This window comes from Thunnus thynnus, chromosome 17, assembly GCF_963924715.1.
Source record: "Thunnus thynnus chromosome 17, fThuThy2.1, whole genome shotgun sequence".
Lineage (NCBI taxonomy): Eukaryota > Metazoa > Chordata > Actinopteri > Scombriformes > Scombridae > Thunnus > Thunnus thynnus.
In genome coordinates, this window is record NC_089533.1 from 5,985,262 (window position 1) to 6,012,431 (window position 27,170).

Below are 27,170 nucleotides of genomic sequence, written 5' to 3' on the forward strand. Positions count from 1 at the left end.
ACTTGTAGTTCAAGGTCTCCATTAATATCAAGACACTTCATGAAATAACAGCTTCACTACTTTGTTTAGCTTTTACAGGCTGGTATCAGTGTTTCTGTCTTTGACTCCATTGTTGCTGTTTATTACTCTTACTATGTATATTTATTATATTATTAATATTTATATTCTTATAAATATATTTCACATTGCTGTTATGTCTTTGACTATAGATTTTCAGCTCACTGTATTCATTTTATTCTTTTTATCAAATTTATCTTTTAATTCATTCCCTTGTGTTCTTATTGCTGCTGTTTTCTGACAGTTGCAACACAAAATGACAATAAAGTGTTTTATATCTTATATCATCACTGTGTTCCTGTGACTTGTGTGTTTAAATCCTGCCTGCAAACCTAATTTATTTTGAAATAATAAATAAAGTCGAAGGCTTTTTTTATGATCTGCAAATTTTGACCACCTGAAGAATAAATTCAAACCCCTCTGCTAACAAGTCTACCGTATGTTTTAAATCCTGCGTGTTTGCTAGTTAGCATCTCAAGAACACAACAGCTCAGTGAAATTCATTAGAAAGTGAAGCCATGGGCAACTGAACAAAATATTTATTCCTGGTGCAGGTGTGGATGCAGGAAGTTGTAAAATAAAGCATTTTGAATTTGAAAAATGTTCATGGAAATGGAGATTTAATATTTCTAGATTTAGAGGACTGAACCCCTTTATGCTTTTTGACTGCTTTCTAGTTTTGTATACCTTCAGAAACCCTGATAGGAAATCTGTCAGCGCTTTCATTTCAGTCATGCGGTGGTAAATCATGTCAGTACCTCTATCAGGAAATCCCCCATCCTGAGACCGGCTCTCCACGCCACTCCTCCCTCGTCCACTGACTCCAGGTACTGCAGGGCAGGGAAGGCCGGGGTGGGAGTAAACTCCTCAATGGGAGTCTGAGCTGGAGACGCCATGAAAATATATATGACAGGAGACGATGCATTAGCATTGCACCTGATACAGTACTCCGCATAAAACCAGAACCTAAAAATCAAGTATGACTTCCTTACCTTTGGCCCCTCTCAGCACAAAGCCGAAACCCTCGCTGTCTTTCTTCTGCAGAAGCACTGTCTTCTCCTTGATTATATAGTCACTAGCAGAGAGGAGACAGAGAGAGAGTGAAGAGAAGGTTAGAAATGACAGAAAACAGAAATGAAAGACAGGAGGCGAATGCCATGTACAGTACATCTCTGCCTTCACCCCAGAATGAACCTTAAACAACGAGAGTCATGTTTTAAAATGCATAAATCACAACATTTACCCTGCCTGTGTTACCTTTCCCTTCCCCTGCTGTCTGATTCCCATTTCCTGTGTCCCCCTATGATGACATTACCATCAATACTACACAGAAGCTCATCGAGTGTGTTGTTTGATGTCTGTTAATAAAATCTGATGTAGGACAGAACATACAAACTATCATCCACCTCCGATACGACGACAACGTTACAGTTTGTTTGATATATATGTTTACCGTAGAGCTGATCTATATAAGAGTGGTATATGTAAAAACTGTTGAATCATCTGTTTTTTTATAACTTGACAGGGGGGAGCATTATAACCTTCGGCGTGGGAAATGTGCTGACTGTCCGGCAGTAAAGATTAGAAGGCCTTGGGATGTCTTGACATATGGTTGTCTGACAAGAATTTGTTGTTTGAAGAGGAGACAAGACAAGTTAGAGCCATAAACGAACCTCTTTATGACCTTGTTTCCATCACTTTATTCCTATATCAGGACTGAATAGTATCTCACACAGCGGCTGGTGAGGAAGACTATTCCCTGTCACCGAATAAATACATTCATCTCAGACTGACATCAGTATGTCTATGGATTTTACTGACATTTTAAGTATATTTATAACCCTTATGTTTTGTTTTATTATTATTATTACACATATTATACATCTTGGTAAGCGAGCGCACAAGAGAGAGAGAAGTGAGAGCATAAAAACTAAACCAAAGAACTTGATTTGTTCTGTATTTCCTTATTAAAATACAGACAGACTCTCACCAACACTATCGTTTTGATTTTTATGATTTGCTGAACGCTGAAAGGTTGTGCGACAGACTGTTTACTGATGACCTACTTTAATTACAAATCAGTATGTTGTTGTCGGGGGCATGATATGACAGGGAGTGATGAGGAAAAAATGCAGCACAGACTGCGCCAAGTTCAAGGTCATTACTGCAAAAATAAGATTAAAAAAAAAAAAAAAGCCTATGATGTGATAATTATTTGTTCGGCTTTTGTTGCTGAATCATATCATTGCTTTACGGCTCAGTTGCAAATGTTCATACCGGTCGACTGTTTGAAGATATATAAAAATACTTTGTCAGAAAAGATTATGAAAATGCAAATGTTTTTCATTTCATTTAAGTTTCCACATCACACTTGTGTAAGTTGCATACTGGACAACGATTGGCTCCAAACTAGTTGTGATGTCACAAATCCTGCTGATTTAAGGTGAGCTCAGAGAAACTTTCCTCCTTCATCAGATGGATGTGAAAACAAACACATACATCCTGATCCCAAACATCCAAGTGAAGGAACAAGAAGCAAAACACATTTTTGAATTTAAAATAGTGCAGCTTTAATTTAAAAACACTGCTCTCCGTCTTCAAAATTCCCAGTCATTCAATTTTAATTTATGCCACATTCCCCTACATTACATGGTGACTGAAAACAGTGTTTTGCAATGCTTCACTTTGCTGTGTGTTTTTGACAGCGAGCCCAGAGCCGGTTTCTACCAGAACCTCAGGAAAGAAGAAGAGATGCTATATACAGTATGATGCTCGTTGCCTCAGCAACAGCTAGAACTGGACGCAGGGAAAAGTTGCTCGGGTAGGTCCGCACCGGAGCCAAGCCGTGTAATGGTAAACTATTAGTCACTGACAGAAGAAAACAGGCGCTGCATGCTCACAGGTGGAGCCTGTACAGTAGAGTATAGTTGCTGCTCTGTCCTGTGGCACAAACAGATGGGAAATATGCGACTGTGTGAGGCAAGTAAGGCAAGACAGGACTTAACGGCGATGCTTAAAGTCCCAGTGAAATGAAAAATACATTCTCTCAGTTTTAATCCTGTGTTCATTTATCTCCTCTTATATGCAAAATACATGTCAAAAAATTTGTATCAGAGTATTTTTTTTTACATCAAATCCTTGATCTCCTCTTCCTGTAAAATGGTTTCAAATGTTTGATGACTCATCCTGCACTCAGGGGTGTTTACAAAAGTTCATCCAATCAAATGAGAGTTTAGGCGAGTAGCTAGCCACACCGGTCATATAAAACCTCACCTCGACGTTTGTGGGTCGTAGTAGCTAACAGAGAAATATGAAGAGAGATAGAAGAGATGTGTGTTTGGATGTCAGTGTGCAAAAACAATGTGGCCGAGGTCTAATTCATTCATCTCTCCCTCGTCCTCCTCCTGATCTAACAACAGGTGAGGGAGGTGTGTGTGGAGCCAAGTTACCTCTACTTCCTCCTAGTGATGACATCAGATTGTTCGCACATTCCCACAAACATGCTAAGGTTGTTCCACGGGTTGTTCACGTTGTCCACTCGCATATTTCAGATCAGATTCAGGTTTGAAAATGTTCGGGTGTATTTGAGAAGTTTAATTTTAGGTATAAATGAGAAAAAGAAGTGAAATCCTGCTACTACTGTTTGTTTACGTTGCCTCCTGAGCCGCCGGAAGTCGGCAGAGTGGGCAGCTTCTGGACGCTGACCAATCAGAACAGAGTAGGCTCATCGGTAGGCGGGCCTTAAAGCGACACAGACACTAAAACAGCCTGTTTCAGACAGAGGTTGAACCGAGGGGCTGCATAAAGAGCCAGTATTAGATCATGCAAAGATATTCCAGCCCCAGAATTAAATATAGATACACACGATACGTCCCCCTTTTAAATTCACACATTTTGACCAAGCAAAATAAAGCCGCTCCAGTCTGTGAAATGATTGAGAGGGAGTTAAAAATTTAAATTTAAAAAACTGTCTACATTAATAGGCTTTTGCTTTCCTACTAAAATGAGAGATTAGACATGTCAGACACTCGGACGCTCTATCAACAACGCCGCCTCTACGGGCCTCTACGGGCTGCAGGCTTCTAGGGTATCAGGGACTCTTGTGTTGTTATGAATGGGAAGGCCATCCAAACAGCCATTCAGTCAGTCGGTGAGTCAGAGAGGTATATATACCGTGTCAGCTGTAACATACTGTAACCACATGCTGATAATCCCATCGTGCACCAAAATAGTCCCAGCCCACTCCATCTGTTCATCCCTCTCTATTTCTCTCTTCACTGGTTTTTCTTCTTCTTACATTTTTCCATCCTGACGGCCCCACCTACTCCATACCTCTCTCTCTATATTGGTTTTTCTTCTCCTGCTCTCCAAACTCCAAACTATACTTCTCATTCTTCCTAATCACATTTTCCCTCCCATCATCTTTTTCACTCAGACTATTGAGTTCAATGACGCTCTCCACAGGCTGTGAAAGTATCTCTGTCCCTGCCAAGGATCTTTCTCTTTGTTATTCTTGTCCTCTTCTGTCCATTTCTGTCCAGGTCTCAAACACTCTGAGGGCTCCAGTGAATATATACAGTACAAACAAACACATTTACACAAATATCAAGCTAGCGAGTATACTTATACAAGGAATTAGGTACGAAGTAATGTTGATAGACAAGTTTTGTTTCCTGTAACCTGTAATGGATTTCTAAAGATATTTCCATTTGACCACCTGTAGAGGTTTGCAGATGTATGCAAATATTTACCTGAAACAATCAGCGCTGCTAGCAGGTGACAAACCTGCTCTCACACAACAACTGTTTGCCCTCAAATCTAAATTGAACATCAATCTGGTAAATGCAGACACACAAACATCGAATTACTCGTCTCTGCCGTGTTTCTGCAGGGAACACAAGCAACAAGTCTCTCCATGTAAATTCAACTCAAGTGCAGATGACAAACATATCAGTTTACCGTCAACAACAAGTCATATTTTTGCACTTTTTCCCAACTGATGTGGTTTCGTTTAGTGAACAATAGCTCAGCACAACATGAATAAAATCGATTATTACCGTAATACAAAGTTTCATATTTGTCTGCAGCTTCTATCTGAGGACACATGAATAAATGCCCTAAAATATAACACTAGAGGAACTATTACATCCATGACTGCAGGGCTGCAACTAGTGAATATAATACAATCTGACAATTATTTTCTCGATTAGCCGTTTTGTCTACAAAATGTCAGAAAATAATGAAAATGCCTGTTCTAATGACTTCGAGCCCAAGGTGATGTCTTCAGATCAACAGTCCAAAGTTTACTGTCATGTATGACACGGAAAAGTTTCAAATCCTCACAGTCGAGAAGCTGCTGCCAGCAAATCTTTTGCATTTTTGGGATTCTGATTATTAAAACAGTCAACTAATCGCTTAATCAACTAATTGTTGCAGCTCTACATGACTGGGGTCGATGATTACTTTTGAAGTGATGGTCTTGAGATTTATTTTTATTGTAAACAAGTGCTGCCTTATTCTTTAAGTGTTCACTATCCAGCTACATTAACTCATCAGAGTCGTGTAACCATTTGAAAAGTGATACAAAAAAAAGCAGAAAAAGTAGAATTTGCCCTTTCAAAACTTTGAGGACTCCTGCGTACATGCCAACAATCAGTGAGAACAAAGTGACACTTGCGAAGCCGATACGTCAGATCATAAGTGTGATGTTTATGTTGCACAACTCATCCTACACTTACTCAGGGTGTCTGTTAGTGTGTGTGTGTATGTGTGTGTGTGTGTGTGTGTGTGTGTGTCGGAAGCACACATAGCAATAATCCCTTGAATCCCATCCAAACAGCGCCTACAACTCACACAGGCTCTGCTGTCTAAAGGATTTCATCAAGTTTAAGTGACATTTGCTGTGTCCCAGTTCAGCGGCAGGATCCTCAGAAGTCTGAATTTCTAGACCGAATACATCACAATGGACTAACAAGGCCAGACCCATTTCAAAAGCTCCCCCAGATGCAGCTGAGAAATGCGGCCTACTTTTCCTCACAACCAGTGCGTCCTTGCTATCGACCGATCCACTGGCGTGCTGGTCAACTGTTTAACAGAACGTCATCAACTCGTTAAGTCTGGAAATATCACATGACCAGATGATATTCAGCAGGTGTTTGTGTTCAGATATTCATTAGTCAGCTGTCAATATATTACATGAACGAGACCAAAGAAGAAAAACACTGCATTACAGAGAAATATAACTTAAAAGAACCTGTTTATACTATATGCTAGTTGTTCACAATGTGCTTGTTAAGCTAGAACTTTAAATGTATGTATCATGATGCTTGTTTATCACAAGGTTACCACTTGTATTTACAGTTTTTCAGGTGCCTGAGAGCAATTTCCTTGTGATTAACTTAGAAACTTGTTTTGGTCTGTATGATGCTATGTCATTTTCATACAAAAAGCCTTCCTTTGTGGGTCGCATCCCTCACAGGATCCAGCCACTGAACTGAGACACAGTGTCACTTACAGTAATGTTACATCCTCAATAACAGTGACCCAATGTTGTCACCAGTATCTTAGCATCCAGGCGTTTGAGCTGGACATTCCAGCACAGCGTACAGTGTGTCTCATACTGCATAGGTAAAAAGCCAAGGCCTTAAACAGATTTGGACAAGCGGGCTTCCATAGAGGTGTCAAAAAGAAGCTGGAACTTGTCATGCATGCTGCATCATTAAAACTCCCTCACCATGCACTGTTTCCATTCTCTCAGCAGTCTCCCTCCCTCTCTCTCTCTCTCTTTCTCTCTCTCCCTCACACACACACACACACACACATACACACACACACGCACGGGTAAACATACAGAAACACGCCATACATCACACAGGACACATGCAATCAACCAGCCAAAAGAGAGAGGAGGAGAAATGTTCCAGGCGTACATCTGTGTTTTTTTTTTTTTTGATGGACAACAGCAAACACGCCATCCGCATGCACGCACAAACACGGGCATGCACGCACGCAAAATAAACGCGCAATCAATCTGCACATCAGTAAAAGCAGCAAAGCATCACTTCTGCCCGTGCAGCATTGCTAGAGGACGTTTGTACGGAGAGCGATTCAAAGCGGAGAGCGAGAAGACGACAGACACACACACACACACATCCACATCCACACGCACACATGTTCATACAGCGAAACACAGAACGGCTGCACTGCTCATACACCGGGCTGTGCAGCAGCAGCAGCAGCAGCTCTCGTCCGTCTTCGCACACACACACACACACACATACGGCGCGCACACACACACACACACGCACTCACATTCAGACACACTGAATCAAACACATCCGCCTGCAAGCATGCGTTGCAACATCTGCCAATCTATCTAATCGATCCTGCCCTGCCATCCATGAAGTCCACATACATGCAACTCTCCCTCCTCCCCCCCCCCCCGCCCCCCCCCTACCACCACCACCACTCATCTCCCCTGGCATCTGGAGGGAGAGAGGGAAAGAGAGAGAGAGAGAGAGAGAGAGAGAGAGAGAGAGAGAGAGAGGGAGGGGAGGGTAGGGGGGGTATAAAAAGCCATGGCAGGTACCTGTAAATGAACCAGACGCTCCTATTCACAGGGCCGAGCGACGGCCAGGAAGAAGAGAGGGAGAGGGAGAGGGAGAGATCCTCCTCGCCGCATGCCCCCATCGCCATTTCCTCCCCTCCCTCTCCTCCTCCTCCTTCTCCTGCTCCTTCTCCTTCTCGTCTTCCAGCGAGACAGCAGCGAGCGCGAGCCGCGAGAGGAGAGGAGGAGGAGGAGGAGAGGAGGAAGAGGAGGAGAGAGAGATGGAAGAAGGGAAAGGGAGAGGGAGAGGGCCGAGCTCTCCCAGCCCCTTCATACTTAAGACACAGAGAGAGAAGGAATGGGAGAGAGAGAGAGAGAGAGATGGAGATGGTTCGCTGTGACTGCGACACAGAGAGAGAGAGAGAGAGAGAGAGAGAAGGAGAGGGAGAGGGAAGAGGAGCAAGGGGAGAGGGAGGGAGGGAGGGGGGGGGGAAGGTGGCTTAAAAAAAAAAGGAGAGAGAGAGAAATGAGGTAATTTAGAGAGAGAGAGTGAGAGGTGCAGGGGTGATCGGGTTTGCTCACATACACAAACAGATGCAAACACACACATACAGTCCAAACACGCATGCATTCATGCAACCAACACACACTCCTCTCTATACTCTCTCTGTCTTCCTCTTTCCATCCTCCTCTTCATCCCCCATCATCCCTCTCTCACTCCTCCACATCCTATAGGTTACACTGTATGTATAGTATTCACTCTGTCTATCTGTCACTGGCATGATTTCCCATTCATAAAAAAAAAAAAACAGATGCAACTGAGATGAGTCTTTGCCATACAGTCCTGTGTGGAATAATTCATTCAAAAAGGGGGGAATGATGGGAAGGCTCTTGAAGTTTAAAATGACTGAACAGGTACCATCATCATCATCACGTGACATGACGATGAAAGACAAGTCAAGTTCTTATCATGTAATATTACAGAAACTCCTATTTGTAGGTTTTACTTGCTGTTTTTTTGTGCAGATCCTTCTGGAGCCTCTGCTGCTGTTATTGACCCCACGTGCCTTTAAATCACACTTAACTAACCTCACCCACCCCCCCCCCCAACCCCCCTCCTCCTTTTTTTTTTTTTTTTTCCTTGTTTCTTTCCAGCCTCTAACATGCACACACACACACACATGCACACACACACTCCCTCCTCACATTTTTGCTGTAAACAAAGCATGAATGAGAGGGTAGAGCGAGAGAAAAGAGGAGGGGAAGGAGGAGACGCATCGACACAGACAGGAAGAGGAGAGAGGACAGAGAAACAGCTGGCGGATGAGTGGCGGAAAGAGGAAGAGGAGGAGGAGGAGGAGGAGGAGGAGAGAGAGAGAGAGCGAGAGAGAGAGAGAGAGAGAGAGAGAGAGAGAGAGGGAGATAGAGGGAGAGGTACAGATTCTCTCGAATAGGCACTCACATCATCTCTTAGTCAGAGCCTCCTTCCACGTATGTCGAAGCTGTCCTCCGTCGACTTGCCCTCCCTCCCTCCTTCCTTCCCTCTCTACGTTCTCTCCCTCTCTCTCTCTCCCCCTCTCTCTCTCTCTCTCTCTCTCTCACCCTTTCGCCTCTCTCCCGCATCCGAGGACGATCACAGCTCTTGTCCTCTCTCTTCTCTCACATCTCTGCCTTTTTGTTTCCCTCCCTGCATGTCAGGCTATACCGCTGTGATTTTGGTGTGTACAGCAGTATGTGTGTGTGTGTGTGTGTGTGTGTGTGTGTGTGTGCATACATATGTGATGAGAGAGAGAGAGAGAGAAAGAGAGGGCATGAAAAAAAAAAAAGAGAGAGAGAGAGAGAGAGAGAGGTAGGGGGAGGGGGCAGGAGAGCCAACAAATGTTGACAGAAGGTCCATATGATCGGGTGTTTATGTTTATCTGCATGTCTGTCTGATACGGACTGTGTGTGTGTGTGTGTGTGTGTGTGTGTGTGTATCTGATGTAACTATGGTCAAATCTGAACACACACTCTTTGATGCTGTTTTCTACCTTCAAACAGTTTTTCGGCCAAAAGTCAAGTACAGTGAAGAGAGATATGAAAAGGCGTATATGAAACGACTGTTATATATGCATTAAGAAAAGCGGCAACAAACCCCCACAGCAGCGTTTATCGGGGTATTCTGCTGCTCTCCTCCAAACTGTGTACTCACTCGTCCTTATCTGACCCACTGTTGGCCCAAAATGGTCTCATGTGGGCTAGCAGAGTAGGAGCATACAGATTGTGTCCATACTCAGTGCATCTGTGGCAATGACAAAGAAATCTGATGAACTATTAGTTTATTGTTTTCATCTTTTTTTTTTTTTGAGAAAAGAATGAAAAAGGGTGTTTTGCGAGCTAGTTATCGGCTGAACTTCTGGCAAAGCTTAAACAGCAGAGATGGAAGAGAAGATATACAAACTGCATGTTGTAACCCATCTCTCTTATCTCTTTCTGGATAAAATGTCACTTCTCTGATGGTATATTTTCAGGTTCCTTATCTTCTCTTTTCTTTTTCTTTTTTATGGTTCGTATGTTGTTTGCCACAAGCCTATATGCAGTATAAGCAGTATGTCTAATACAGAAATGATGACACTCACGATAGATGACATGCACCGTCATGAGACTTACAGGAACTGCTTTATTTTATTTTTAATATGAGTTAAAGGGGAGAGTAGCTTTGCATGATTCCCAGTTTATGCAGCCCCTCAGTTCAGCCTCTGTCTCTAACAGGCAATCTTAGCTCCTGTCTCTTTAAGGCCCGCCTCCTGATGAGCCCGCTCTGTTCTGATTGGCCAGCTTTCCAGAAGCCTGCCGAGGAGCAGCCATATCAGAGTCGTGTTAAGTTACCGCCGATGCAAACCCAACATTTCCTGCTTCATTGCCTTATATTAAAGCTTTTAAATGACTAAATAACAGTTAGACTTTTATTGCGAAGAATTTACAGGAAATGAAATGTGTTCCTCATCAAATTAGCAGAGCTTCATTAGCGGCGCTAAAAACTGCTCGACACAACAACACATGGAGATATTTGGAGTTCTTGAAATAATGCAGGGAGGAATAGTACAAGCAGAAACAACCATAGTGATGATGATGTTTGATGAAGAGCTGCAGACAACCAGCACATCTCCAACAGGTAAACTACTTATTTTACTTTGCAGTGCTGCATGATTGAAAAACACTCACAGCTGGACTTCAGTCTACCACCGAAACAATGTAAAAACACCATAATGTTAGCAGAGCAGAGCAGTGAACTTGCGTGTGGAGCAGACGACCATATAAAGAAATCTGTCACGAACCAACGTTGGCTCGGGCTGAAACAGGGATCACAGGGATTACTCTTCATTATGTACTTATTACTACATATGTTCACCTCATTATTTGACACTTTGGCCATGTTTAATATGAACATCTGACACCGGAAAATTATATATGACTGAAAATAAGCAAAAGCATAATAGATCCCTTTAAGAGTAATGTCTGCCTCAAGCAGCAGGTTAATCAATCAAAGTTTAAAAACGACTTCTACCCAGTAACATGAATTATAAACAGTTTACTGCACATTATGCTTTGTTTTCATGCTGACCTACTTCCAAGTATAAAACATTTCTACACTTAAGCTCAGTTAACATGCAAAGTTAATTTAAAGTGTATTCAGCATCGTCTTCAGCACCACGGACAGCTCATGTCAGGAAACCTTAACTTGCTCCTCAAGTCCTGCTTAAACACGTGCAGAAATTTAAGAGCATTCGTAGAAATGCTTTTAACTTCTAAGATCTGTCGTTATCAGGAAAATATGTTTATGTGTTTTCACCTTGTGTGTACCTCACCAACCCATCTGGCTGTTGAAAACCTTAGTATCATGGTAAAAAAAAAAGGAAAAGGTGTGGAATATAAATATAGCCATCCAAGGAGGGGTGGGGGAGGCAGAGCAGAAGGGAGAGAAGGTGATTAAAAAGACATCTGAGGTGGACGGGCACGGCAGACGTACATAAAAGCTCTCTCATTTGTTTGTCATTTGTCATCTCTGATTCCCAAGTCATCATATCCCTCACCCCTTGTGTTCTTGTTAATGTAATCACCACACCGCATTATCAAGTTAAAGCAGTTCATCTCGCTGACTGCCGGGTTTTCGGTTATCACGCCTTGCTATTATGTCACGGCTCGTCCCGTGCTGTAAAAGCCGAGCTACGAAATAAATCCAGCTGTCAATAAAAGGCAGTGGGTGGGACGGGAGGTGAGGATCTGAGAGGATAACTCTGTTCATTAGAGATGAACCAATATGTTGGACTAATGTGAGGCATTTATCAAAGAAATTGATATCAGCCCTTCAGTCCGAAATTCCTCCACTGTAACCGTAACCAGCAGGGATGGCAGTTTACAAAAACTGTAACTTAACTTCCTTTAAAGGTGTAATATGCAGGATTTTCCTCATAGATTCATACAAAAATAATCCCTCTCAATCATCATTATGACCCACTAGAAGTGTGTGGCTGCCCTCTGCCTGTATTTTCTGTATTTTGCTGTGTTCGGGTCGCTTCTGGGCGTCAACCTTTGGGGAGTGGGTGTGTAGCCCCCCAGCCAATGACAGCGCTCAGGTTGTGAGGTCGGGACTCGTAGCGTAGCGACAAGGTCCGCTCTGCTCTCTGTCTCTGTGTCACGGATGTATAAAGAGCTGCAGGTCTGTGTGTCTGTTTTGAACGAGGGCGGGGCTGAGCTACACACACACGCAGAGCAGAGAAAGGCCGTAGCGGACAGGATGATTCACGGCTTTGTTCTCGCCGGCCTTGCTCGCTCTCTTCATTCGCTCTCTAGCCCGCTTGACCACCACTCTCTCTCTCTCTTGCTCTGCTTTCAGCTCACTCTGGTTGAGCTGAGGAGGAGGAGCCAACCTTGAATGCCGTGTTTACAAACGCCAACCAACCAATCCTGCATAGTATACCTTTAATATGCAAATTTTGATGGAAGAATTGAGACATTCTCTCTCTGTTAGCAAACTTTAGGTAAATACTGCTCTTTAACAGACATTACCAAGCCAGTTCACTGACTTGATTCTTCTTCTCCACTTGTGCAACTATTACGTGACTTTTTGACATTTACCACCATTTCATAATTGTCACATGTGACCACTGCAGCTGCTGTTCAGCAAAAGTTAGGTTCACTTTAAGGGATATTCCAAGTTATTTATGATAGCTGTGCTCTGGTTAACTGTTTATTACTGCTCTGCTTCATATTGAGATTTTGATTCACCCTGTTAAGATTTATTACATAATAATGACCAACTTATTCTAGTTTTTATGGTTATTTTACAAGTTAAAATCCACTTCTGATGCAAAAACAAATTCACATCGGTACAGTCGCTAGCATCCATGAGCTACTCAGCAGCACAACTGTAGAAACATCTGTCGGTTTTGTTAAATTGATTAGAAATCAAAAATGTATCTGTAAAATCTATCTGTGAATTGTGTGAACCAAATTGAGCATCATCAGATTTCACACAACCAAATGCTCATGTGTTAGCATAAACCAGCAGATCTACCAGTGGATGATTGTGGTTTCATTGTGTTTCAGTTGATCAAAAAGTAATTTTACCGTTCACACAAATGATCAGTGTGTTCCTTCGACAGAGAGCTTTGTTCTTCTGTGACCTAAATACTGTTTCAGAGGCCTCTCCTCTCTTAGAAGACGTTGGCTAATGGCAATTTTAGCCAAAAATAAATGTCAGTATAATATTAGCCTTTAAAATATGAATCTCAGTCTTGCTTTGGTCTTCAAAGTCAAGATGAAGCAGGTTAAAAAGGGCAGAGGGCATCTTTCTTCCCACTTTTTTCAAACCTGCTTCGGCACATAAAACGATACAAGTCTCTTTTTTAACCTATTTGGAAACCCAGAATGTCTTTCTTCCTTCATCCAAAGCTCTTCATCCCTCTCTCCAGCCCTCCATCTCTCCCTTTAGAGTGCCCTTCACTGTCTGACCTCCAGATGGAGACACCGCAGGGGAGAGAGGGTGATAGAAAAGAAAATTAAAAAGTACAGGGGGGTTAGCGATACAGTGATGAATAGAAAAGCGAGGGAGGGATGCAGAGATGGTCAAACGATGCGTCCAAATATAGAGGGATGAAAGGAGGGATAGGTGAGACATTACATGTAGTGATAAAGGCTGTGGAAGTAGGCCCATGTGAGGGCGGCTCTGAGTCAGCCATGCCTGCCTGCCTGCACGCCCGCCTGGCCAAACAAACTCAGTCTCGGGCTCCGTCTATGCTGCAGTACACCGCTTTAATTATCCATGATGTGTGTGTGTGTGTTTGCGTGCGTGTGCAAACATATGTGTGTGAGCGTGCACGCCTGAGTGCGTCGCTCGCATGAAATGTCACCGTTGATGAAAAGCGTATTAATAATATATGATACCGTGTGCGTTTGTGAGCGAGAAAAACGCAGTTAGAGGGAGAGATAAAGACACATGAAAAGAAAACAAAAGGCAGACGTGAAAAGAGAAAGTTGAGGAATGATAAAGAATGATGAAGAGAAGGTGGAAAAAAAAAAAGAGGGAAGGAGAGAGAAAGCGAGACTGGATTCTGTGTAAATAATACATGTGATTGATAATGGCTTCATTTCTATGTAAATAATTCTCTCTTTGCTCAGTCCAAGTCCTGGACAGTGAAATGAGTTTGCCTCAAAGCGAAGCCTTGCTCACCGTAAATGCAGATGCAAGGCATTAAAGGGAATGACATTATATTAGACTGAGTTAATGAGGAGATGTCACACGCCCCAAAGTCAATACAGGAGAGTTTTCCTGTATCATGTGTCAACAAATCATCTCCGGAGAAAATCCAGAAAAGTGTCAGCGCTAGTCTTCCTCAACATTTATTATCAAAAAGCTGAATGGATACAGTGTTCTGGTAATGTTCTTTATATCTATTTCATCAATAATAAAATGTTAAAAGAGACATAACATGCTTTTTTGTGGTTTTCTGTCCTTTATATACTGTTATAATGTCAGATGTCTGTGTGCATGAGGCGAACGTATGTAAAACTGCTCCCTGAAAGTCAAAATCCAGGTCTTCAGCCTGCTCTGAACACAGTGTTTGCAAAGCTAACCTCTGCCTCCTCCTCGTGATGACGTCAGATCGTTCACGCATGCTCACAAACGGCCATCCCTTCTGTAGTGTGTGTTGCTAAGGTTGTTCCACAAGTTGTTTGTGTGTCAACTTGCGTATCTCAGATCGGATTCAGGCTCAAACATGTGCAGATGTATTTCAGAAGTTTATATTTCAAGAAAAAACGTGAAAAAGAAGCAAAATCAGACTGTTTGTTTATGTAGCATCCAGAGCCGGGAGGCGGGAGCTATAACGGCCTGTTTCAGACAGAGGCTGAACTGAGGGGCTGCATTATAAGATAAATAAGGAGTTTTTTAATTGTAAATCATGCAAAGCTGAGCCCCAGAATATAAATATAGACCTGGAAATGTACATGATACGTCCTCTTTAAGAATGTATATGACTGATGATGCTGATGAAGTCGCAGAGTAAGTGCATGACTGCGTCTGTATCAACACAAAAAGCACGACCATGTTAAAAGTTAAAGATCTCAGCTGTTGTTCTGAGATTATTTGTGGCTCCTCTCATGGTGCAGTATTACATATGCATCAGTTCTGATACTTTATAATGATCAGCAGGTGATTTCATAACATTGGAAACATTAGGAAATAGAGAGTAGAGTAGAGTAAACTTAATTGTTCCAGAGGGGAAAGTTGTCTTGGGCACAGTACTTCACATTAGTCTAAAGGTCTAAAGGTCTAAAAGTACATTAACCATCAAAGACAAGTTCAACCCACTTAAAAACTGCAACCTGGCAAAGCAGCTCGACAGGAACTAAACTCTAAAATCCTGATATGACAAAAGTCTCTCTGTCTCTCCTGGTTAAACTCAGCAAAATCAACCAGTCACAACACAGCTGGTGAACCTCTGCCTTGAGGATGACGCCGGTATTAAAGGCAGGCAGATCAGCTTCTAGACCCGAGGCGGTGAACCCTCACACGTCGTCATCCTATCGCATGAATCACTCACAACACATCAAATCAAAGTACCGCCACAACTTATGAATCACCACGTGAATCATCTTATCTGGATACAGTAGTGTGTTACCATACAAACAAATCCACTGCCAGCATGTGCTGTGTGTCATGTACACACTGGCGCGGTCGGATCACATGAAAACGGTTGTCACTTTGAATTTCCTTACCCAACGGGAGGATGGACGAGTTACATCATGCTCTTTAGTGAAGGTACTTAACCCCTCGTTGCCTCAGTAGAGCTGCTTAGTGGCTGACGGTAGAAAACAGTGCTGACTGTCAGGTGGAGCAATGGTTTGAATGTCAAACTGCTCTTTTTCTTAACCTTTATTTAACCAGGTGTGTTGGTATCCGGGGCTTGTTTTTGGTCCTAATGTGACACCACAAGCTCTAAAGTAGTCCAAATGCCTCTTCTGTCAACCCAAGTGCCCTAAAGAGCTCTTGTTTTCAGCACAAATACCCCTCTGTTAGGTGACCTTACCCTACATGACCCCTACCATCAACCATGTGAGCTGAAACAGTGGCCCCCGTATTCATTTTTCGGCCAATCTGTGCATACCACTGCTTCTTTGGACAAAACTGGCAGTTGGTTCAGTTCGCTGTGCATCGGTGACGGCCGGCGGCAAGGCAGCTCTTACCTGGGAGCGTCAAAGCTGTCGTAGGATCCCACAGTGTAATGGCGGAACAGCCTTTTGGCTCGTTCTCCACGGCTCTCTGAAACATAAAACCACAAGGACATCAGTGTTCTTGCTGCCTGCAGAAGATTAAATCTATAAACAAGGATTATTATGCAGCAGGTAATGTTCAGTTACTTAAACTTTCAACTTTATTATTATTATTATCCCAAATGACATTTGGTTTGCAGGCGTAACACACACATTAACACTGTCGATGAAGAGCAACAATCAATAATCTGCTATTACTGCTTTACTATAATCATTAATTATAGGAGCAGCTCTCTTTTACAGGTGACTTTTCTCTGTTATAAGCCATTTGATGATATACAAACTCAACTGACACCAGACCTGGATCCTGTACCTGAATGTGTAACAAATATGTAAATTACTGCATCAATTAGTCATTAGTGTTAATATCATTTGTCAATATCAATTATGAGGTTTTTTTGTTTGATTTTTGACCATCGGTTGAACAAAACAATTAATTTGAAGATGTCAGTTTGGACTTCAGTCGGGCATTTTCATTATTTTTTGCTATATTATTGACAAAACAATCAATTAATCGAAAAAACAATTGATAGATTGCTCACTTAAAATATTCAAGATACCTTCCAGACTTGTGTCAAGACATATACAAATACTCTGATTGAAATAATAGTATTTTTTCCACAAAAAAGTTCAATTACCTCGTTAGAAATTCTTACAATTACATCTATTTCTTCTCTCTCATTCAAAAATCCAGAATCTATAACTATGCAAATATTTTTCATTTCAAAAGTTTAACTGCTGGAATCTCACTACTGTAAAGTCCATTCTCAGTGTTTGTGCACTGGAGGCCTCTAGCTTCCACATCACACAAGTTGAATACTGGACCACGATTTGCCTCAAACCGGTTGTGATGTCACAGATCCTGCTCATAGATACACGTCTTAAAATCAGATTTAAGGTTCCTCCTTCAGCAGATGAATGCTAGATCTACTACACAATGTTTATATACTTCAATACAATAATATAGCAGCTGATTGTATTTAATCTACATGGTCACATAAATCTAAAAATAGCATCTTAATTCACAGTCTGGATCATGTAGGAGAATAAACTTGCTGGATATTCAGAGGAGTGTAAATGTGAAACTGATATTCCCACTGAAGTGATGCTTTTGCCTGTGTGTGTGTGTGTTTGTGTGTGAGTGTGCGCTACGAGCGGTGATCACCTGATCGGTTGTCTTGGCTTCGAAGCATCACTTCCTCCACGCAGTCGGAGGGGAACCAGCCGGTGCGACCTCTGACCGTCCCCTCCCAGTACCCGCCTTCACCAACACTCAACACTAGAGAAGAAGGAGGGGGGAGGGGGGAAGCAGGAAAGAGCAGCATGTCAGGAAAAGGCAACTCAACACGCACCAACACACACACACACACATACACATACACACACAGACACCAATGAGAAATGAACACACGCAAGAAGACAACAACGTTGTACAGACAGAATAGAAATAATGTAGACACACACACACACACACACGAACATGCAAACCTCTTACATACTCACCAAGACATACATACCTGGCGACACCTTAGACTCACTCACAAACACACACATATTCATACCTGCAGACATTGAATACAAACATATATAGAGACCTTACACTCATGTTAGGACATGACGGTTATACAAACTGATCTGAAAGCACTTGGCTTGGATCTCCTTTATCTCCTTTACACCTGGTGTTAACATGCATCTCCTGCCGTGTTGGAGTAAGTCAGTGTTTTAAAAGTAATACTATCTTATTCCTCTGTGCCGTAGACCACTATCGTTGCCCAAAAACCTTTAACAGCATGTCAGTTAGCCGCATTGGGTGACATGTTCCTTCACTACAAAGAGTTTGGTCACAGCCATTTGACCTCTTGAGTCCTTATACAAACAAACTCTGCATTTCCATCACTGTAGGAGATACACTGGAGAAATACAGTTTACTGAGCTTTGAGAATTTCAGATTATTCTCAAATTTGTGCCTTGTTTATAAAATTTTAAATGGTTTGGCCTCTCCTCTGCTATGTGACTTTGTGAACACTCGCTCAGTAAGTTCTATTAGATCCTCCAGAATATCCTCTATACAGATATAAGACTGTACCGTATCGACATACTGCATTTGGACAATCAGCTTTGTCTGTGAAAGCCACAACTCAGTGGAACGTCCTACCTGATGGTATGAAGAACTGCAGTTCAATCAGTATATTCAAAACCAAATTAAAAAATCTGCTAAAAACTACTCAGCTCTGTAACCACTGACTCTAAATTTCATCTCATGAACGCAAATAATCTTGCTTTTAATTTGACAAGCTTACATTATTAATTGCTAGTTGACATTGTGGGTGTATGTGATGTGTTATTGTGTGTAGCTTTGTATTTTGTATTATGTATCCTGTATTTTTTTTGCTTTGTATTGTTTGCTGTTATATGTTTTAATTGTGACCTGCCGAAGGGACTGCAGATGAAAATTAGCTTTAAGCTAACTCTGGTACAGTAACATTTATCTTTTACACTGTGCATGGTCCAAATAAATACATAAATAAAAAAATAAATTAGTTTAGAAACAGCTCCAAAGACTAATAACAGTGATCAAGTTTTCAGTACAAAGTCAAAGGGTTGTGACACGTAGCACAACAAGCTAGCGAGGCTCTGTAAACTGAACCATCTGCCTTACACAGAACTACTCTCTGAAGACTGAAAACGTGATTACTGTTTTAGTCTTTGGAGCTGTTTCGAAACAAACTACCGTAACCGTAATCTTCATGGTGAAGGAACGTGTCGTGTGGCTCACTGACATGTTTTTAATAGTTTTAGGACAACAACAGAAGTCTATGACACAGAGGAATAAGATATATCAGACTTTGAATAAACACACAATACTTGTAAGTAGATCAGTTCACACATGGGATTTGTTAAAAATAAGAAAAATATAGAAAATCACCATCGAAATCCTTTAAGAGATGATCTAAACTTTGTAGGCTAGAGGTCCATTCAGCTGTAGTTTTGGTGGGATTCCTGAACATCTCCAGGCTGAAGTGAATATGACAGGATTGTGAATACTAACTAAGCCCTGCATAGCTTTTTAGCCACACACATGCCATGAATGATTGAACCTCATTAGCGCAGTGTCCTCGTATAACTCAAAGGCTGAAAACACGTACAGCAAGGTCATACCAGAGGTAAAACCAGGGTGAATATTTGACTAGATGTGTAAGAAGGAAAATGTTTGGTAACGCGTTTGATAAGCCGATGGAGTAAAGGAGCTGTGTTTGTTTTGGATGACAGTATTAGCTATTCGCCAGTGTAATACTAGTTAATGTCAGGTTGATAAACTAAATGTTATTGAGGAGGAGCATCTGGCTTTGTGTCCAAAAGACTTTATCAGTTAGCTAAGTGGTGTTAGCTTAAAAGCTGATAATTTAATCTCAACTCTGACATTGTTAAATCCCTGTGGTCAGCAACTTGCATATTGGAGGACGGAGGAATTTTGGGGCTATTCCAACGCCACAAAAAGAGACAGACTACTGCACATGCAACCTGTTGTTACATTTATATAAATATGTTGCTGTTGTGTAAATGTCCTTCCACAAACCTTTAGAGAAGACTTGCAGTTAGTACCAGGTGTAAACCATCACCAACACTGACTCCCAACCAGACAGACACTTTGAATTCTCATGGAAGACAAAATACAGAAAAAGCTCCAGTACACGCACACACACACACACACACACACACACACACACACACACACACACACACACACACACACACACACACACACACACACACACACACACACACACACTGAGTATCATGCCATTAAAAATGCACATATATTCACCTTTGACCCTGTCTCCCTTATTGAAGCTGATTTCTCGCTCGCCCTGGGCAGAGTGTGCTCGAGTAGCTACAAAGACTCGTCCTGGGACGGCGCTGTAGAGGCGTCTCCGCTGGCCGGCGGTTTGTCCAGCAGTGCTGGCGGGTGCAGGCCTGTGTGGGAGACAGCAGAAGGTGAAGTTAGGGTTAGGTTAAAACTCCCTCTAGGTATAGGTGACTACATTTATGTATTAATTACTTTGTGTAAGTCTCTCTTAAACTTACAACTTCAGACTTGACAGTTTTACAAAAATAACAGAACACTGTCCTGTTTTGGCAAATCAAATGGTTTAATTTATGTAATTTGTAGTTCTTACGTGCGCAGAACAGATCAAACAATCTTCTAATCATCAGGAAATTAACTAATTATGAATCACACTTTGATTATATTAATTTGTGAGTTTTTGTTTCAGCAAATCAAAGATTTTTTGAGATATTTCAGATCTACTCAGACTCCTAACTAAATCTATAAAACCAGATATTCCTCACTGTAAATTTAGCTAATGTACCACAAAAACATTTGAGGCATATCTGAGAAACTCAGACAGAAAAAGAAGCATTTTTAAGGCCTCTTAAAGCACTGATTTGAACCTCTGCTCTTGTTAGAAAAGCAAAAGAGAGGTTCCTGTTCAGATGTCTGTCTTGGCCGCTCACCCCTGTCTCCGGCTCTGCCTGCTCCGGTCCTCCTTGTCTCCGATCCTCCCTCGGGACGGCGAGCGTGTCCTCGCCCCTCTGGGACTGCTGGAGCTCCGCAGAGTACCTGTATGCTTATATCCCTGAGAGAGACAGAGAGGAGAGAAAAGTGAAAAAAAAAACATATTTCATGACAGATATTAATGTGTAAAAACAGGTCACATTCATCTGCCCTTTTAGAGATGTTCCCATTTACATCCATGCACATGTTTTCATGTTATTACAGCATCAAATATTCTGTGTACTACGTAGCTGTGCATCATTTTTCTACCATGATGTGTACGTTTATCTAACAACATGAACCTGGATGGTTGTGATTACATTTTTTTTGGTTATTGTTGTTATTTTTGCTTCTGTTTATAGTTTTTTACTTTCTGTATTATCTTAATTTTGATAACTGGTTGCACAAACGTAAATGCATTTTCTATTTTTCTATTTATTTTTTATCTGTTCGTCTTTGTGGCTGCGACTTTCTCTGACTTCCGTATCTATAATTAATTATGAAAACTCTCCTAATGAGGACTGACTGTTCTTTTAAGAGCTCATAATGTTTACAGATGAAAACAACATTTATAAAACATGATAAATATATTAGCTTGCGTGCACAAATGTCTATGTAGTTATGTAGTTTTATTACATGGTGCATGTTTATGGGCTGTCACTCAGGATGATCTCTTAACCTACCATAAAAAAAAAAAAGATGATATGTTTCTTTTTGCACATAATAACTAAAATACATGGATGGTTTATGTGAGAAAGCAAGAAATAAGTTACTGCAGTTAGTACTGGTCACCACTAGAGGTCATTGAAGGTCATCCACTGTATAAAGTTCTTCTAAATTGTATTATTTGCGTATGAATTGTTGTTTAGCACATATTCATCTCTGCATTGGTAATTTCTCCTTATATGGACATTAGCAGGTTCCCCAAGCTGTCAGATTTATAGAAAAAGACACATCTGTCATTATTCGTGTTTTCCGGGTCATTCTCTTGTCTTCTTCTATCCTGGGAGCAGCAGGTCATGACCCGTCTCTGTCAGAGCGGAGTTCATCTCTCTGCCTGCTGAGGTTGGCTGAGATATGCAGCTGTCTTGATAAGGCTGGCTGTGTCCTGGTCTCCTCTTACAATGGACTGCATGTGACAGACTACGTGACTCCAGTTAACTCTAATCAGCATAGTGTATTGTTTATAGTTCAATACCCAATAGAGGCATTCATGAGTGAAGAATAACCTTATTTGGGTTTAAATACTCTTGTACAGAAGTAGACCACAGAACTGCAGTGTTTTCACTTGTATTATAAGTAAACTTCAGTAAATGTTCCTGCGTAAGACATCCTGACAATTTCTTCACTTTGGGTTAACCGGCTCTCCGTCAGTTCCTTCATAATTATCTCTTTTAGAATAAAACACTTAGAATAAAGTGGACAACAGAAACCCAAATCACAAGAAAGTTTGAAAGTTTAAAACAAGTAAATGCATATAGTGGACTAAGTGGATAAAACCTCCCAAACAGACACATTTTGGATAGAAACAGAGAAAGCATCACATCACATTAGCAACAAATTGGACAATTTGGTAGAAAAGTCCGTTTGCCCACACACACTCTCAACTGGATCAATCCTGATCTCCAGTTTAGCAACTTTGTTTTGCTTCCCTGTGTTTAATGTTGTTGCACAAAGTATAACTGTAATTTGTTCAGTGATTGTTTGTTAAAGTATTAAATCTTGTGCCAGCTAATGATGCTTCGTGCACTTAGAAACCTTTGTGTCGAAATACAAGTTAGTAAAATACATTCAAAACCTTCCTGAGTGGAGTCGCTAACATCCACGAGCAGTCCGCACTTCACAAATCAGTTGCAGCATTAGATACACATCAGTGTGTGTAATACATCAGTGGAGTTTTAAATTCTTGTAAGAGGCCAAAAACTCCAGAACAGCTACTAAACGGACCTTCAGGTGAGATTGTTTTGTCAGCTACTGTTTGCAATGTCAGGAATCAACGTTGACGCTCAACTCGGACAGGAAGTCCTAGACGTGCTCGGAATATCGGAGGGTTTTTAACATCTGCAGTTTTAATGGCAGTGTTGAGGACCGTGTGATCCAGTTTAAAGCTTTAAAGCAGCTACTAAACAGATTAATATTAATCATCTATTACAGTTTGTTTCCTCTGACTCACTTTAGCACCTTTTCATCCACACACACACCTGCACTGATACGATGTTGGTGGTCGGAGCGTTGGGCACCGCCATCCAGTCCGGCAGGTTCATGCTGCTGTCGCTGTTGGCGCGCAGGAAGGGATGAGGGTGGGGTATTGCCAGCGTCCGGGTGCTCTCCCGCCTCTGAGGGGCGTACTTTGGAGACTCCACAAAGGGAACTGGGAGGTGAGAGGAAATGGGAGAGAGAATGAGAATTTGGTGAGTGCAGATCGTAGTTTGCACATCCTTTAATTCATATTTATTTAGACTTTCCATCCAAATATTTCCAAATATACTGTTGCATATTCTTCTATAGATTCTATTTTTCATTGCTGCTTCATTTTATTTGCTGATTAAAGTCATGTGTATCATTTAAACTCAGCAAAAATTCAAACTTTGACTGTTTGCATTACACATCTCCAAACTGGCATGAAAACTTCACCTCAGATACTTACCCACATCCGTATCTCGGTGGTTTTTGATTATTTCACCCAGCTCAAAATGGCCAGACATAACAGCCACCTGATGAAAACACACACACACACACACACATATAAATACAGTACATACAACCCTTATAGCAAATGAGTGCACAGACTATAAAGGGTGGAAGAGACTGGTTACTATTCCTGTTGTGTGCTTTTACTGAAGCGTTATACTTGTGTATATTTAAAGTAAATCATTTCGTAAGCGCTCTACACTTCCAACTCAAACTGGCAAATTTAAAAGTGATGGACAGAAGATTAATGGCTGTTATGTGTTTAGAAAAATGAGAAGCTGTCCACACGATGACATTTGCAAGCTCCAAAGTAATTATTGCAACTTTTCAACCTGGCGTTGTGCAGACAGCTTCTCCTTTTCTTTTGCTGCTGCTGCTTTACGTTGAGGGTCGGACATAAACACCATCCACCTTTTAATTATGCGTTTAGATCATATTTAATAGAAACATACAGATCATTCCCCTGATGCAGGAAATATATATGATCTGCACAGAGAGACTGAAACAACCTTGAGGTTTTGCAATGATTCTTTCTTTACTTTAGTTTTGACGTTTTCTTCGGTGCATTTTGATTCTCAGCCAATCAGGTTACAGGATTCAGTCAAAATGATTTGCTTGTTTCCTTAAAAAAAATAATTATACAGCAAAAACTAATGAGTACTCTCACATGCGTAGATATTTTTGTTATTCTTTTCGCCATTACCCAAATGCTTTCAACCCTTTTCTTTTTTTCTCCCCAAATTACACAGGTCAGTACACAATCCAGCAGCAAATTACACAGCTTTCTCCTTGCTCTCTTCTCTTGTTTTCTTTCTTTCTTTCACACACACACACACACACACACACACACACAACAGATCGTCTCATCTGTGTTTTTCTGCACTGACAGAGTTAATGTATCCAGATTAAGGGGTCACACGCAATCCTGCCACCTGGGAACTCTGTGTGCATCGCAGCACAATAATGGTTTAAAGTGAAATTAGGACCCTGGCACTTTCTGCTACGTTAACTTAATAAAACACTAAACCATACAACCACCCAACATGCATAATTACCCAGCCAGACACTCAGCCATTACCTGAAAGGGGGTCTGCCCGCTGTTATTCTTTGTGTCTTTATTTGCTCCCCGGTAGAGCAGAATTCGTGCACAGCTTTCCTGCAACAAACAGCGTTGATTAATTTATGGTAAAATGTTTTTTTTGTATAATTACTGTTTACTGTAGAAATGTTATTTGTTCACATGTATGCAATGGTTTGAGAAAGTGTGTCTTCTTTTGACTCTGTGTGCATTTCCTTCTGTTACTGCAATTAAATATGTTATATGAAAACGATTTAAAAGCAAACTGAGGTGAGATTTACGTAAAAATGAAACATTAATATGACAGAAATATCTAGTTTGTCAAAATTTAAACCTTGTTTTGCTGACATAACTTTTATAATATACAATATTATTCACACTTCATCATCAGGTACAATTTAAATCATTTTCTAATTGCTCTGATTTCATCTTCTTTGCAAGGAAGATACATATTTTAATTAGATTTTATGAATGAGGGTGTTTCCAAACTCAGGATGCTGGACCTAAAGAGCTGAATGTTTGTGTGCTATATGTAAGAATATACATATAATATATGTATTCTTACAAATATGTATGAATAGCCTCAGCTCATCCTGTCTCTCAAGAGGTGATAGTGAGTCACTGTGGTTTCCAGTCTGCCCTCAGTCTAACACGAGAGGATGAAGAAGTAGTGTTGCCCCGAGCAACCGGCAGCAATGGCTGAGATTTTGAGGGAGGCTAAAAGCTGTTGTAATTTTCAATTTAGGCCCATTATTGTGTCACTTTATTAAGTTTTCATATTTTTTCAGAGGAGAAAGTAACCATTTAGATTCCCAACATGTGGTCAGTTTATCCAAATAACGCCTGTTTGGAAAGTTTTTTGGAGATGTGATCAGCCGGTCAACGTCTGTCGTCATGATCTGATGCACTGATCTCTGCAGCTCTTTGGTAGTTTACTGCTGACTCTAACATCTCCGTAGCATTTCTATATCTTGACGACACCAAAGCACAGATTCAGGTTCTTAAATGCAGAAGTTTGTAAAGGAAAAGGTCACGGAAAGCTTCAGTTGAAGTCACACTTAATGTCGATAGGTGGAATATAGTGTGACATTAGTGTGACTTTAACAATCCTACCAAAATCTAGTGGTCCACTTAAATTTGATGAATTTAAAAAGTATCTTAGGTTAAAATTTATCACAATAAATATGCATAATTATATATTGAATTTTTCATAATGGAATGAATAATTAAGGTAATTTAGTTTGGCTTTTTTAACAAGACTTTATTCAAGGAATGAAAGCGTTTTACCAGCCTCTTGTGTTAATGGATGATGAAATTAGCACCATATATTGAGACATTCTTTACCAAAACAGGAAAAATGTGTTTTTCATAACCAGTAAAACCAAAGATAATATTATTTTATTTAAATCCCAGAAACTGCTGTAAATTGCTACAACTTACGATCGGGCGGCGACAGGCTTCTTCATCCTCTCATGTTAGACTGAGAGCAAACTGGAAACCACAGCGACTCACTATCGCCTCTTGAGGTACAAGGTGGTATTACGAGACAGGATTCTTACATACAGCACCCATCATTATACTTCTGTACGTGTTTTACCAGAATGTTTTCTTCACTCTATAGAAGCTGAGATCTCTACTCATGGAGGAGGAAGATAAGTGCCTGTGAAACAGTGAGTCTACCTTGTTGTATAAAGCACAGATGTGCAAGGCAGTGTTTCCAGAGGCGTTCTGGGAGGAAGAATCCGCCCCATAGAAGAGGAGGTGCTCCAGATGCTGCGAGTTACCGTTCTGACAGGCCTGAAGATGAACAGATCATGGCGGAGAGATGGAAAGAGAGAGAGAGAGGGGACAGAAGGATGTGGAAAAGGTAAAGAGTAAAACAAGATGTACAGAAAAGTGAAAGAGGAAGGATTTATGTGGTTGTTTAATAGAGAAGAGGACAGAGAGGAGGAGGAGGAAAACGAGGATGAAGACGAGACAGCGACACAGAGAGAAGCACGAGGTCACAGTTATAAAGTGACACCGCATTATACTAACACCACCTGCAAACTCGGAGGGCGGGAAAATAGTGAGAGAACACAAGATAGATCCAATAATAACAATAATATTAGTCACAATGATAAACATGGATATAAAAACTACATATATACACGTTACATTTTTCTTACTTTTAGTTGTTTGTCAAGCTTATAGTAGATATTTTATGTTTTAATCTTAATTAATAATTATTATCAATTACACCACAGCAACATTCACTTTCTAATTAGTGGGCAGGTCCATTAAAATAATATCAGGACACCTCAGTGTGTAATTTATAATTAACTGCAGGTAACAATAATACATGTGTTTCATGCTACGTTACCAAGTCACTAGTACACTACAAATATATATATATATTTTTAAAGAATGATAACCTTTTATTCGTTGGT

At 40.9% G+C, this 27,170-nt stretch overlaps 1 protein-coding gene across 1 annotated transcript in view; it reads right to left on the reverse strand.

Annotated features, from left to right (window-relative positions):
- Nucleotides 1-27,170, reverse strand: part of shank1 (SH3 and multiple ankyrin repeat domains 1) — a 99,529-nt gene that overhangs the window by 16,626 nt on the left and 55,733 nt on the right. The window contains exons 8-17 of the mRNA XM_067616422.1: nucleotides 26,422-26,538; nucleotides 24,742-24,819; nucleotides 23,620-23,686; nucleotides 23,174-23,343; nucleotides 20,933-21,054; nucleotides 20,244-20,392; nucleotides 17,583-17,696; nucleotides 16,331-16,406; nucleotides 1,050-1,132; nucleotides 816-940 (exon numbers count right to left, since the gene is read on the reverse strand). Coding sequence (XP_067472523.1) covers nucleotides 816-940; nucleotides 1,050-1,132; nucleotides 16,331-16,406; nucleotides 17,583-17,696; nucleotides 20,244-20,392; nucleotides 20,933-21,054; nucleotides 23,174-23,343; nucleotides 23,620-23,686; nucleotides 24,742-24,819; nucleotides 26,422-26,538 — 1,101 coding nt within the window. The remainder of the gene's footprint in view (nucleotides 1-815; nucleotides 941-1,049; nucleotides 1,133-16,330; nucleotides 16,407-17,582; nucleotides 17,697-20,243; nucleotides 20,393-20,932; nucleotides 21,055-23,173; nucleotides 23,344-23,619; nucleotides 23,687-24,741; nucleotides 24,820-26,421; nucleotides 26,539-27,170) is intronic.